The following is a 14,475-nucleotide window of genomic DNA, read 5'->3' on the forward strand; positions in this document are numbered from 1 at the left end:
GCCCTCCTGTGTAATAACGTTGTGCACCTTTGTACTAGCTAATTTTATCTCTGCAACCGCTCTCTCTCTCTCTCACCTTAACAAAGCTCTTTGATTTCTTCCCCTCTTCTTTTTTTTCTTTGCTCTTCCCCACCCAAAACATTCACAACTCCCATGAAAGAGAATTGGTCAAGCAGCAGTAGGAATTGTCTTTTGTTACAGGATAACAGACATCATTTACTGATTGCACCCCTGATTCCTGTAACTCCTTAATTTGAGCTTCCATCTACTGTAGTAAAATGTGTCTAACAGGGCCAAAAAAACAGAGAAGCATTCTCCTTCCTGATTTCATATTTTTAAAATAATGGACAAACCCCAATTCTGAGCAGTACACCCTTTCTGGGTTTTGTTCTTGTTTTACTGGCTTATGACCAAAGACAAATAGACCAGTCTTTCTAGTCAGGCCTTGAATAAAAAGGGTAGAACTTTAGGCCTCCTCTAAGGCTGTTGCTGTTGCCACTCTGTGCATCAGCCAATAAGTTACTGTCTCCTGTGTGGCCGATCTTCTCCCTAAGGACGAGTGTGTCATCTTGGCGATGTGCCCAGGCCCAGCCACCATCAGCACCATTGCTTTCACAGAGCCACGTCTTGCTTAGCAGAGAGCATTGACAAATACTATGGTCAGTTTTATTCGTTCATTGCACTTCATAGGGAGTTAAGTTTTTTGTTTGTAATGTGAATGATATCAGAGCCACACAGATTGTTGTCTGTCTAATGAGAATACATTTTAGTAGTTGATAATTCCCTTTCTCTTATAGCTACTGCATGGAAAAAACCAACACCTGCATATTTATGCATCAGAGGAAATAATCCTTTGCTGCACAGTGTTTTAGGCACACAGTGAGAAAGAAACCTGCTTTGAAGGGCTTGAGCTATTAATAGAATACTGCTGCAAATGCTCACTTGAATGTCATGCATTTCCAATGTTTTGTTGCTGCTGTAGTGGGCTGTACGTTTCCCTTAATAGAGGCATTCTGTTTCTGCTACATTCCTAAAACAGAACTAAACTGCCCATGTAATCCGTGAGCCTTCCTGATCTCTGCCCTGAAAAATATTGCCAGGGTTAAAAGGGAAAACGCTTCCAGCAGAGACTCCATAATTGGTTAGGAAATAAGTGAGCATTGCACTTGGGGCTTTCAGTCTGCTGGTACAGCCTAAAATGCAAGTGCACTGAAAAATATACGCTGTTTTGTGACATGGTGGGTTGGGATTTCCTCTTAAAAGGTGCTTGTTGTCTCAGAAACTACTTTAATTCAGCATGCAACACTACAGCCTAGGATTATTTTTTGTATTGAATTGCACATATGTGAGTCAGCAGATTCACAATGGAAAAGCATTTATACTCCGTGTGGTAAACTGATTCTGTCCTTTCAGGTGGTGTGGTGGGGTTTATTAGCTTTATTTGTAGAGGTTGTTTTAGGAATCAATAACTCTTAAGGGCAAAGTAGGAAGTCTTGTGCAGGCTTCACTGGCAACTAGACTTCCTCCTAATTTCAGGGAGAGGCTTTTTACTGCCTGCTTTTGTACAATCCTGTGTTCTGCATCAAATCCCAATTCAGTATTGTAAGAATGTTTAGCTTTGCTTTGGTTATTTTAGTTCATTTTCTATTTAATGTTTAAATCTTAAATCTGTCCCGTCCCTTCCCTTCCCTCCTCCCTCTTTGTTTATGCAAAAAAAGTTTGTTTAATAAAAGGTCACATTTTCATAATCAGTCTCTTTTTGTCTATAACGTCCATGAGCACTGTAATTTGCAGGTGCCTATACAATTTTTTTGCTTCCCAGTTTTTCAGGTGCAATATTTTGAGTACAAATGTAAAGACTAGGCCGAGGCCTTTGTGAAAGTTTGGCCCTTAACATCTCCATCTGATTGTGCCTTTCCCTCTCTTGGCATAGTGAGAAATCTGCTACTCCTCTACATTCTGCAGTAAGAAAGAGAATTGAATCACAGGATATTTGGAAGAGGATGAACGCTCATTTTATTTTAGTAAAGTGATTGAGAAATGGCTCTAAATCAAACTGATTGTTTAAATGGATTGCATTTTAACTCAAATCATATTCTATTTTTTTCAAATTCCTTCATTCTGCAAAGTCTTAATCTAGGGTAAAAACCAAAGTAAAAAGTTGTAAAATCTAGAGAGTTGTGCTGATGTTCATGCTTCCATCTGAAAGCAGACTGGTATTTTTCCACATGCTGAAACCCATATCTTCTTCAGACCTACATCTTAAAAAGTACTGAATCTGACAGGGTTAATAGACAGGAAGCGGCAGCTGCAGCCGACTAATACGGAAGTCAGATTTTTGTTTAACTGACAGATTTGGAAGGCCTGAGGGGTGGGGGAGGGGGAATTGGAGAACATAGTATCTGGTGTGATATTGACAATTTGTATTATTTTCTGCAGCATTTTGTTTTTAAATTAGGAGAAAGGTAGATGTGTGTGTAATGAGCTCCCTACTCTATAATCTGAAATACATTATACAATAATTTTTGTAGAAATCAAACATTAACTATACTGTTTACACTAAGTATTTAATGGAATTGTGCTCTGTGTATCTGACTAGTGGGTGGGGGTTTGGGTTTTTAAAATGTAATAAATGATTCCTCCTGATCCTTCAGTATTTGTTTAATTTTGTTCCCTCCCATGCATGTTCTGTTTCTAGATGCGCTCCTCCCTTTTCTAATCATGGCTTTCACTAGGTGGGCAACACTTCAGAACGGCAGCAAAGTGAATTTAGCTTTTCTCTTAGAAAGAATAGCTTTTGTGACCTGGATGAACCTTCGCTTCTGCAGGTTTAAAATATCTGAGTGCAGTCAGCATTGCTAGTTTGAGGCACACTGCTTTATTTGAGCAAGCAGTTAGTGATCACTTTCCTCTGTTTGAAAATCTGACTGTTTTGTACCAAGGTTCATGTATAGGACCTCTTTTTAAGTTTCTTTGCTGAAATAGGCCTAGCTTAGCCTGTCTTCTCTATGCACAGGATGGCTCCTGCTTGCCAGAGCTGCACAAAGATAATCGCTCAGGAAGTGTTTCAGCCAATCCCCTGAAGCTTTACATTCAGATTTACCAAAGTAGCCAATCCAGGATTAGCTTTTATTAGGAAGACAGATCATCAAGCTGAAGTGCCAAGCCCTTTCTGTCTGAATACTGAGAGCCTGTCCTCCATGTTTTATAAGTATTGACATAACACTGTGTTAACAATGCATCCACAGAGGTAAGCTTTACTTTTTACATTTTTTTTTCTCTAAGACCTATGAGTTGTGGGTTAACAGTGTGATTCTCTGTGATTTGTTGCGCAAAACAGACACCACTGCACTTTATTAAGTTGAAACTGTTTAAATTTGCTTTCTTGGGTCACATGGTTAGTAGCCATTAGCCATAGCTTTATTTTGCAGACTGGCAAAACCTTGGCATACCTACTTCTTCACAGGAGGATGGTGTTTTTAGACTTTATCAAGATCCTGGTATTCCAAAGAAGCTTTCTGGCTCTGAGCAGTTTGCCAGCACTATTGTCTGTTGTGTCACATGCCTGCTGAAGAGAAAATGGAAGCTAGGGAGCAGATGCATTTAACTGCCCTACAGGGAGTCAAGCAGGGATAATGGCAGACAGCAGAACAGGCAAGTTTACCTTTCTAAACAGTGAATGGAATAGCGAAGCTAAGTTATCTCTGAGAAAATATGGGATTTTAAAAAACCTGGACATCAGCAAAAAGTGCTAATGGCAGATTGTAGATATTGGGCCTAGGTGGTATTGTGCTGTTGCATCATGTTTTTTATGCAGCTTATCTTTACTTGAAATGGATATTGAACTTTTTTCTTACAGGAGTAGTTAATACAATGTGTTTCTCTTTCTGAAGGACAATGTATGGTTAACATTTTGTTCCTTTAAAAGAAGTTTCTCAAACTGCAGGTTTTAGATTTAGTTTTTTGGTCAATAAAATGCAGCAGTACATCTGTTTAAATTCCTAATTCTTCAAAGAAAAAATATTTTTCGACTCTTAGCTTCGTTCTCTTGCATAGTTAAAATAAATTTATGTACCTTTTATCTGTGCTTTTTTGTTTTACTCTGTAGCAGCCTCAGTTCTGTGTTGTGGAGTCCAGGAGATATAAAATCATGTCTGGTTCTTAACAGTATTACATGTTGTTCATTTTTGGTTATAGTCTTCTTTTGGGGGGGAGGGGGTCTTTATTTTGATTTTGGTTTATTGCTACGTAATTGTTTCAAAAATTTCCCTTTTGATCAATTCCCAAATCTGCCAGCCTGTTGTATCTTCTTAACTGTGGAAAAATGAGATGGTTGCTTGAACAGTTGGTAAGTAAGCAGTGTGCTGCTCTCTGAACATTTTTAATAGTTTAACAATTTTTGGTTTTAACAGGGGGCCACTAGTCCAGCAGATGAAGTACTGTCAGTGGCTAGTCATGTAAAAAAATTGGAGCTTTGATCAGTATCTATTTTAAATGACTTGTTCAAGTAAGCTGTGTTCCCTTTTGAATGTACTGTTTTTGTGATAATATGCTGCTAAACTTGAAGCTTAAGCTTCCTGTTTACCTGTGGCCAGTGAAAATTTTTTTACTTACGCTTTGTTCCTAGATCCTTAATTAACATGTTTGGAGGCTAGAGCTCCGTTTGGTTGTTCCTCAGGCTTTTGAAGTGTAATGAAAGTGCTAGTACTCAGCAGTACTTTACTCAGTACTTTACACAGTTAAAGGGATATTTCTTCTTAAGTCTGTGTTTTTGAGATTACATGAAATATCACCTAAAATCAGATTTTGTTTGATTTATTACTAATTTTGAACACCTCGTGCCTTTGTTTCATAGTTGAGATGTAACACTTGTATGGATATCTTAAGTTGCTTTTCACTGCACATTTTCTCATAGCAATGTAATTATCAGAAACATCTTATTTGGTGCTTTTGATCTAATTTTTGCAGTTTTATAGTAGTCCAGACCATACAGTGTTAAGAATGGACACAAATCTAATGTGGATCTAGAAATGATTATACCTAGTCATTGTAACTTTTATAGAAGGGTCCCATAGATTGATAACATACTGTAACATAGCCATTTAACTCTGGTTACTTCTTTGCCTTTTCTTGAAAATGGAAAAACCCATAAGATTATTATATGGTAAAAAATGCTTAATGCAGATCACAATCTAAACCATTGCTGAAGTGTACTGTTGCTTCATGTTTTTATAGTACTTACATATGACAATATATTTTTCAGCATACGCAAAGGTGATAATGCACCTAAGAAATAATGAGTTTATGCTGTTTTTATTCTGTGATTGCTAAAACGAGAAATTGCATTTGGGCATAGTTTTCCTAATAACAGTATATACACATTAGCAATTTGGTTTGGAGTCTTAAACATTGCATAATATTATATTTAATATGAGGAAGCAGGAATAAGTGAGCTGCAATCAAAAAGCTTGCATTAAAATGGCTCCCACAGGTTTTGTTAAACATGGATCTGTTTCAAATCTGCACCTCCTGACACATTGTTGACAGTGAAGTATATTTGTATAAGCTGCCCTTGTGCATGTAATGAAACATAGCATTGTGAATCTAAGTTCGCTATTTTTAATCACTCAAATATAATTCTTTTATAGTTCACAAAAAATAAATGTCTGCATTGCAGCAAGATGTCTGAGGCAAGGTAGAGACAGCAGTGTTGTTTTACAGATCAGCCCAATCACGCTGCTCCATGGAGTCCTTGAGCCAATAGAAACAGAGTGTAGGTTAAAGATTGACAATTGCAGTGGCAAGACTGAGAAAGGCCTTCTGGAAATTTCTACCATCTTTGTTCCATCTAAGTAGAGCAAATTCAGCTAAGCTGAAGAATTTCATGTATTTTTGGTGCTTTGTCAAGGTATGATGCGATCACTCACTGTTATAGACTGCATAATAGGAAACACTGTGTGCTGTTTTTCTAATGTTCAGGCCAGATGGGGTGTGGGGTTTTGTTTAAGTGACGGAGACAGGGAAAAAAGCATGTATTCCTTGTAGCCAAAGATTTTACAGGGCTGATTCTTGTTCATTTCACAATTACACTGAACGTGCATGAAGCAATGTAGTTGAGGTATATACCATTTGTAGAAGGTGGCCATTGTTCTGGTGTAACTAGGATTTAATCGTATAATTGCTCTTTACATTTTTTAGCAACTAAAGAGTTATTTTACTTGTCCAGGGTGAATATGATTAGCCATTATTATTTAGTGGCAACATCCAGTTACTTTTGTAATTAGCTATACAAAGAATGTAATGGGGAGAAACAGAAGAGTGATCTGGATTATAAATAAGGATGAAAACAATAGCTTTTTAAAAGCCACATGTCCCTTTCATACTTCGTAGGCAAACTATTTTAGCTGGGAGTTAAGTAGTGCTAGGGAAAAATTAGTGACTTTTTGAAACTGGTGACAATATGTAGTATACCCATAAGGAAATGATGCAAAGTACAAATAACTTCAAATCTGATTTCTTTTCCTCTCTCCTTCAGGCGTCTGAGTAAAAATAGGCTTCCCCCTCACTTCATTGACCTTGGAAGAAGCATATGCTAAAGGGACTTTCACCTTCACAGTACAAAAATTAGTATGTAAAATTAGCTCCTCCATGTTAGTGTCCACTGGCTTCATTTACCTTTTCTCTCTGGGCTGCTTGCCAGTGAATAATCCCACTTCTTTCTTGCTTTCTTTCATTTTTCTTAAACCTTGGACCATGTTTACACTACAAAATTATGTCGGCATACAGCCGCCACATTTATTAAATTGCTTGTATGCGTACACACTTGACTCCTTGTGTCAGCAATGTGCATCCTCACCAGAAGCGCTTGTATCAATTGTATTGTCAGTTGAGGCAATACAACTGGGTGGCTCCTGAAAGCCAGTAATAGTTGATATAAGCAACGCAGTCTCTACACTGACACTGCGTCAACCTAATTACATCGAGCATGACTGTACACGGCTCAGGGAGGTGGTGTTATTAAATGGGGGTAGAGATACACTTACATCAGCAGGAGCCAAATGTAAGTGAAGACACTTCCACAGTTAGGTCGACACATGGCAGCTTACATTGATCTAACCCTGTAGTTTAGATCAGGCTTTAGTAGCCATGTTCGTCCAACAGGTGGGACGTGATAGAGCAAGGCACCTTAAGACTGGTGCCATCCAGAATCATCAACAAGGAGGTGATAAGTCTCAGTAAAGACTGCATCCTGTTTCTTTTTCCACATGGAACGCTTTGTATCACTTTGGAGCCCCAGATGGCACCTTGAGGTTTCTGAAGTTGCACCCAAACATGGGCACTCATGTAGCAGTGCATAGTATTATCCATTAGGCCAGTGATCCCCAAACAGTGATCTCCAGTGATCCATTAGGCATGCCCCCCAGGGGGATGTGAAGGAATGTTTTATGGGGGGCGTGGGGCCTTGGCCAGTCCCCTGCGGAGGGCAGGGAGGGAGCGCCACCCAGCCCTGCTCTGCCCCCAGACCAGCTCCGGCCCTAACTGGAACTCCACTCTTCCCCCAGATCTGCCCTGATTCCCTCAACCCCAAGGCCAGCTCCGCCTCTAGCCCCAATTCCACCCTTATCCCCAGTTCTGCCCCCCGCTCCTCCTTCAGCCCAAGCTTCTTTGCCAAGGACACCTTGGCTGTGCAGTAATGGAGGTGGGATGCAGACAGAGTCAATTACTGGTAAGGGGGCTGTGATAAGAAAAGTTTGTGCACCACTGCACGAAGCCATTAGCCTGACCTCTCAAACTGGATTTAGAAAATATTTCTATTGTTAATAGAAATCATGTGTCCACTTTCATATCCAATTTGGAAGTGTAGTGCATAGAGCTGAGTTTCATATACTTTGCCACAGACTGAAGTTGTCAGTCTTATAACTATTGCCAATTGTCATAGTATCTGTGTGTCTCACAGTGAGATTAAAAGTGTGTGATAAGCATTATACTAGCAGCATTAATATAGATAGCACTGATCTTTATTTACAAACATTACCAAACTGTGCCTGTATGTTTTGGAGGTCTAAGCCTATAAATATCCTATTTATATTGATTGGGCCTCAGCTGTTTATCTCCCATTTTGAGAGAGATTTGAATGATACCACATCTTTTTTACTTGTTTTTTTTCTCCTTTGTGCTAAGCTATTTTAAATGCATATTGTATAGGACAGATTTTTTTAGAATATCCTAAATGTGTGAAATAAAATAAAAATCGGGTATTGCATTTTGGCATAGGTACCTAGCCTAATTGTTGCCCTATCTATACAGTTGAACAAGCACTATTTACATTATTTCAATTACTTAATACAAGGTGGGCATTTTGCAGGGGACTCAGCATAATAAAACATCAAATCTGTGAGATTCACACTGAAGACTGAATCTGAAATTGAACAATTTCCTTAGTAACCTGTGACTTCACAAAACTCCCAATCTTGTGCATTGCTAGTTAAACATTTGGATGTCAGGTGTCCCTTTGTCATCCTTTACCATTTCTGATATTTAGATGATTGCTTCGAAAATAGCACTGCTGTTTAAACAAGAGATATAGTTATTGAATAAACTGCTACCATTTTAGCTACAGTACAGGAATGAGGCAGTGCAGTGCTGCCAGACGCCATTTTAAGAATCCTGCATAAATAGCATAGCTACCGATGAGTAAGAGACTGTTATAGGTGAGTGCTTATACAAAGCTGCTATTTATTCAGCAATGGCATGCTAATATTTTTTTCCAATTTTTATTGAATGCAGTTTTTTTGAAATCATGATTTATATTTGCTACAAACAAGTGTGATCTAGAGGAAACAGGAATTATCTTTAGGATAAAATTTAATTTTAGTCCTTCTGGTCTTAAAGCAGTATTTGTTTTAATTAAAGGGGAAAAAAGACTTCCATAAATGTATGGTTCTTGGGCTTAAAATAATTCCCATACCTATACTGAGAATATTGTGCATGTTGGCATGGGCTGTTCTAGGTGGTTTTCCATATCCATCAGATTTTCTTGGTTAAATGTCAAGGTGCAGTAGTTCATCTGCAACTTTTTAATTATTCTCTGTAGTTACCATAGGTTAAGCCCAGATGTAGATATTTTTACATATGTACATTTTGAGATAAATATTACTAATAAAAGGAAGATCTTCCTTTGTAGAACAGTTTTTTTAATTGTATGAAATTAACAATTTGAATTGCATAAGTGAATAACTCTTATATATTAATAAAGGAAAGCATTATTCAGTTAACTTAATAATGCATTTTTCTGTTAGGTAGAAATAAGTTGTATTTGTAACCTTCCCTTTTTTCCTCCTCTCCTCCAGCTTCTCCCCAAGAAAGAGAACCTGAGCCCCAAACCCCCCCGTAATCACACGTTTAAAAATAGTTTGTGTGAAATGAGTTTGGTTTTCTTTTAACATTTTTGGTGACTGAATTTCATTTTTATAGCAACCCTGTCAATACAGGTATGGCAGGTCTTAAATGAGTAATACATGTTTTTGCCAATTTTATTGTTAATTGACTAAGCGTATATTTCAGTTACTAGTTTTTTATAATATGTTCTGTTTGTTTTGTCAAGGAAATAAGAATTAGTTGCAGAATGACTAAGATAAATATTGTACTCAGCTATCTACTTAATGGAGTATATGCCACTATCATTTCTGATACGAAACCCCAAACTATCATATTCTTAGTTATACATAATAGTAATGCATCTGATTGGAACAAAAATGAAATAACAAAAGCAATCAGTACTGTAGAAATGAGGTCTTTTCAAAATGTGATGTGTCTATATGATGGTCTAGTCTCATCTCCTAGTTACTGTGTGTTCCTTCAGAACTTGCTCTTTGTTTGCATTTATACTGATGCAAAGATTTTTCTTTTCCTCCCTTTTTTGCTATGGGAAACAGTAGGATACTTGTCACTAGGAGCTTGCAGTCATTGAATTATTGCACTTGAAATCCTTTTCTGAGGAAAAGCTGATGGTGAGATTACTGAGATTGGAAGGTTATGATGCTTAAAGCACGTTCAGAATATTGCTTGTTGCAGTGGAAGAGAAAAAGCTTAAAAGATGCATAAATCCTGGGAAAAGTTACCCTAAACTAGCTGTAAATATTCACATACACCCCAGCCAGCAGAGTGATTGTCTATGTGAGCTGTAATGTCCTGCAACAAGCCAAATAATGCAAGACATCTCTGAAGTAATTTCATTATTGTGAATCTTTAAATGTCTTTTAATACATTTATATTTCGTTTCTGTTTTCCTCATACTTTGAATTTTGTTCAGCAGCAAGTCAGTGTTTTCTTCATTGCTCAGGATCTTGTGAGTTTTTATTTAAATTTTAGTATTTTGGGTGCTTCTTATTGAGAGGGATGAATTGTTAGTGTACATTGTGGGGAAAAAAATACATTCTATTCTCTAGGGCTCGACCATACATAATTTCATTTCTGCCACCAGTCCATGTATGATGCAGCAGGTATCTGTTAAAGTTTGTTTTCAGTTAGAGTAAAATAGAAGTATAAATATATCTAACAAAAATGCAAAACGATTCTATCAAGTAGTGAATTCATTTCAGCATTCAGAATGTTCTATTGATCTTCAGATCTTAAGAGAGAAACTGTCATCAGACATCACCTTTATAGTACACAAAAGAGACATGTCAAGTCAAGATATTTTGTTCTACTTGGAAACATTTAGGAAGAATATTTTTCTTGGTTTTATTGATGCATGAAAACTTTCAGGCTGTGTCTACACTGGAGAGCTTACAGTGGCACAACTATACCAATGCATCTGCGCCACTGTAAGATCTCTCGTGTAGCCACTCTATGCCGACAGGAGAGAGCTCTCCCGTCGACATAATTAATCCACCCCCAACAAGCAGCAGTAGCTATGTTGGCAGGAGAAGCACTGTGCACAGTACCACTTATGCCGGCGTAAATTATGTTGCTCAGGAGGATGGTTTTTTCACACCCCTGAGCGACAGCATTTTGTAGGCAAAACTTGTAGCGTAGACATGGCCTTTCACCTTTTTAAAAGGGTACAAAGAGCTTATGTGAAGTTAGTGACCTTTCAGTTTTCATGAATGTAAAAAACTTGATAGCATTAGCTAGAGACAGCCATGTTTAGATGAGAGCTGAGCAGATCTCACCTATTGGAACTTCTATACATGCCAGTACTGACCAACAGTACCCTTGCTGTTGCAGTCATTGGTCCACATATGCCAATACATCTCAATTCTGACAGGGACAGTCAGGGACATATATAATAAGCCTTTGCTCATATATCTTTATATTGACTTCCAACATCTGTTTTTCTAGTTGACTCATACACAGTTCCTCTATATTCTTTATTATTATTTATATTATCATGGCACCTAGGATCCCTAGTCTTGGACAAGAACACTATTGTGCTAAGGGTTGTACAAACAAAACAAAAAGCCAGTCCCTGCCCCAAGCCACTTACAGTCTAAGACAATAGATGGATGCGACGGACTGATGGGAGAGTACAATGAAACAAAGAGACCGTACTTGTCACCATGGTAGGCAGTGACTTCAGTGCAACTGTTGTCTAACCATTGTCAAAGTTTTTTTGTAGGCATTGTGTAAAAAGATGGTTTTAAGGAAGGATTTGAAGGAGGATAATGAGGTAGCTTTGCAGATGTTTATGGGAAGCTCCTCCCAGTCCTGAGGAGCAGCGTGGGAGAAAGCATGAAGGTGCATGTTTGAACATTTAACATGTGGGTAATGGAAGCTACTATTATGGGCCAATCAGAGGAGACAGCTGACATTTCAGTATTGAAAGAGATGATGATAGGTAGGGTGGGGTAGGGTGTGAGTGATGGGCCTTGAAAGTGAAGACGAATAACTTCTGTTTGATGTGGTAGAGAAGTAGGGGCAGGTGAAATGATGCAAAGAGAGGAGTGATGCAGTCAAAGTGATGGGCTAGGAAAATGATCTTCGCAACAACATTTTGAGGATATGAATGGGCAAGATTGCACTTGGCAAGGCCCGAGAAAAGGATATTTAAGTAATTTAGATGCAATATGACGAGAGCCTGGATGAGAGGTTTTCGCTGTGTGAATGGACTTGAAAGGCCTTTTCTTAGAGACATTAGGCAGAAAGAATTGTCAAGATTGAGACATAGCCTGGATATGATGACCTAGAGAGAGGTCTGAGTTTAATAAGATGTGCAGATTACAGGCCTGAGTGACATACAAGATGGTGGTGGTGTCTACAGTGATGGAGAAAGAAGGTAGTAGAGCGGGTTGGTAGTGCGGGGTGAGAATTAAGTGCTCTGTTTAAGCCACGTTAAGCTTGAGCTGATGTCTAGATAGCTACTAATCAGAGAGACAAGCTGAGATTTTAGTGTGGACAGAAAGAGACAGGTCTGACCTACAGTGGCCCCCACTGCCTTTCTTTTTTCCTGTTTCACCAAATTGTATGTAGTTTTGTGATCTGGACAAATGCCCATTGGAAATTTGACTGAGACTATTAAAGATTCCCATGGCCCAATCCAAATGTGAACCTGGATCTACCTTTTTGAAAGCACAGATCACCACCGTATTCCCATACTGGCAAACCACCACTAAATTGGACTAAGAAGCATATTGTATATAATAATGTGAAGTGCTATTTCTGTCACTATTATCTTTACATTATTATGTACTATATACTCTTTATTCCAGTTTGGTGGGGGCACTTTAAAAGATTAACCTTATTACAAAGAGAGAGAGAAAAAAACAAATATAGCATTTCCTACAGAAAAACAAAGCAAAGCACATGTACCACCCATGATGGTAGTAGTACACAGCATTGTTGTCAGTGCTAGATGGATTTAAATGAGCACAGTTTTCAAAATCTTGGATGATGTGTTAGTCTGCTGACTTCCAGCTGCACAACAATATCTTGAAAATGTATTTATTAGGATTTTTCCTTAGTTTGTCTGTACACAACAGCCAAATCTCAAAACCTTTGTGCAGCTGGACAGTCTTATTAATTACATTCCTTCTACCTCCCTTCCACAGCTTCATCTAAACCGGTAAAATTTAGATCCATATTTCTTCATTTAGTGATACCAACGTGGAAGTTATAATGCAGGCAGGTCAGAGGTGTTTGTACTACCTTGTCATCTAATCTTACTCTGAATACTGTAGAAGTGCCTGGGTAGGGATGAATGACATGGTGGTAAAAACACCTGTGTTCAGTCTACACTATATCTCCTGCCATTGCTATTATTGGTGGAGTTGCATGGAGGTGAATTACACAATTGATTTTTTTCAGATTGTAGAGCCTAATTTTAAAATCCTAAATTTTAACCCTTGTCTGTAAAATTACATGTTAGGCCCTAATCCTGCAAACTGTTCTGCAGAGGAAGATCTCTTCACTCTGTGAAGTTAGTAAGGTGCTAACATATGCAGGAGTCTGTCCATACAGTTTGTAGGATTTGGACCGTAGATTATAAACTCTTTGGGACGGGAACCCTGTCACCTACTTGTCTATCAAGTATCATGCATATTTATGGTTCTATATAAATAATCTCCCATAGATGTTGGAAGACTAACTCACATTAAAATTAATGAGTGAAATTTGGGTAAATACCCTGTGTATCAAAGGCAAGATAAATTCCCTCTCTGTTCAGATAGCATACATTCCACTTGAGAATGGACCTTTAAAGTTATATTAGATTTCTGGCCGTAAGTATTTGACAGTGTCACTTCAAGCTTTTGTGAATGAACCTAAATATGAAAATAATATATTCTAAATTTCTTTCTAACTCCTGTAGTTTGGCTGAAGAGGAAATAAAAGCAGAGCAGGAGGTGGTGGAGGGGATGGATATCTCCACTCGATCCAAAGGTGAGTGAGGAAAAGTGTACTTTATCTGTATTCCAGAGCACAGGAGGAAATTGGAATTCTTTGTTTAAAATCAGCAGTGCAATGGTGATCTGTAATGCAACTAACTAGACTGAAAACATGAATTCTTAAATGCATATTGGCTTAATTAATGGAAAAATCTCCTTTCTCTAATTCTTTGGGTTTTTTTAATATTGTATTTGAATTAGGCTATGGATTATCCCTTGGTTTTATCAGGTATAATACTCTGAATACATTGTATCTGAGAACATCAATTTCTTTTTGACGTATAATCTTCCAGTAATCAAAATTTGATCCATACTCTCAAGATGTGTCAGCTTCTTGTGGTCTTCCCTACTCACCATGCCTGGTTTTCCTTGGAAGTCATCTTAAATTTGGAATGGCAAAAAGGGATTAAAAAAGAAAAGATGTCACCATGTCCCAAAAACACAAAAATGCTTAATCATAACTTCACTAAAAGTAACAGGGAATATGAAATTTTCCCTGTCCACAAAAATTGGTCTCATGAGCACGAATAATTTCAAGAACCCCTGCAGTATGCATTGATTATCCTGACAGGAAGCCAGGGCAGGCTGCAGA

At 38.0% G+C, this 14,475-nt stretch overlaps 1 protein-coding gene across 8 annotated transcripts in view; it reads left to right on the forward strand.

The window, feature by feature from the left end:
• ZMYND8 (zinc finger MYND-type containing 8) overlaps window positions 1–14,475 on the forward strand; it is a 120,316-nt gene that overhangs the window by 23,833 nt on the left and 82,008 nt on the right. For 2 of the 8 annotated variants that reach the window (XM_073309526.2, XM_073309527.2), the window contains exon 3: window positions 13,808–13,878. In XM_073309526.2, the coding sequence (XP_073165627.1) occupies window positions 13,808–13,878 (71 nt within the window). Of the gene's footprint in view, window positions 1–3,147; window positions 3,251–3,431; window positions 3,655–4,327; window positions 4,349–7,257; window positions 8,712–9,287; window positions 10,227–10,305; window positions 10,349–13,807; window positions 13,879–14,475 lie in introns of those variants that run through there. The other 6 variants (XM_073309530.2, XM_073309528.2, XM_073309534.2 and 3 more) reach the window with 6 other exon arrangements.

The sequence above is a fragment of the Lepidochelys kempii genome, chromosome 13 (assembly GCF_965140285.1).
Source record: "Lepidochelys kempii isolate rLepKem1 chromosome 13, rLepKem1.hap1, whole genome shotgun sequence".
Lineage (NCBI taxonomy): Eukaryota > Metazoa > Chordata > Testudines > Cheloniidae > Lepidochelys > Lepidochelys kempii.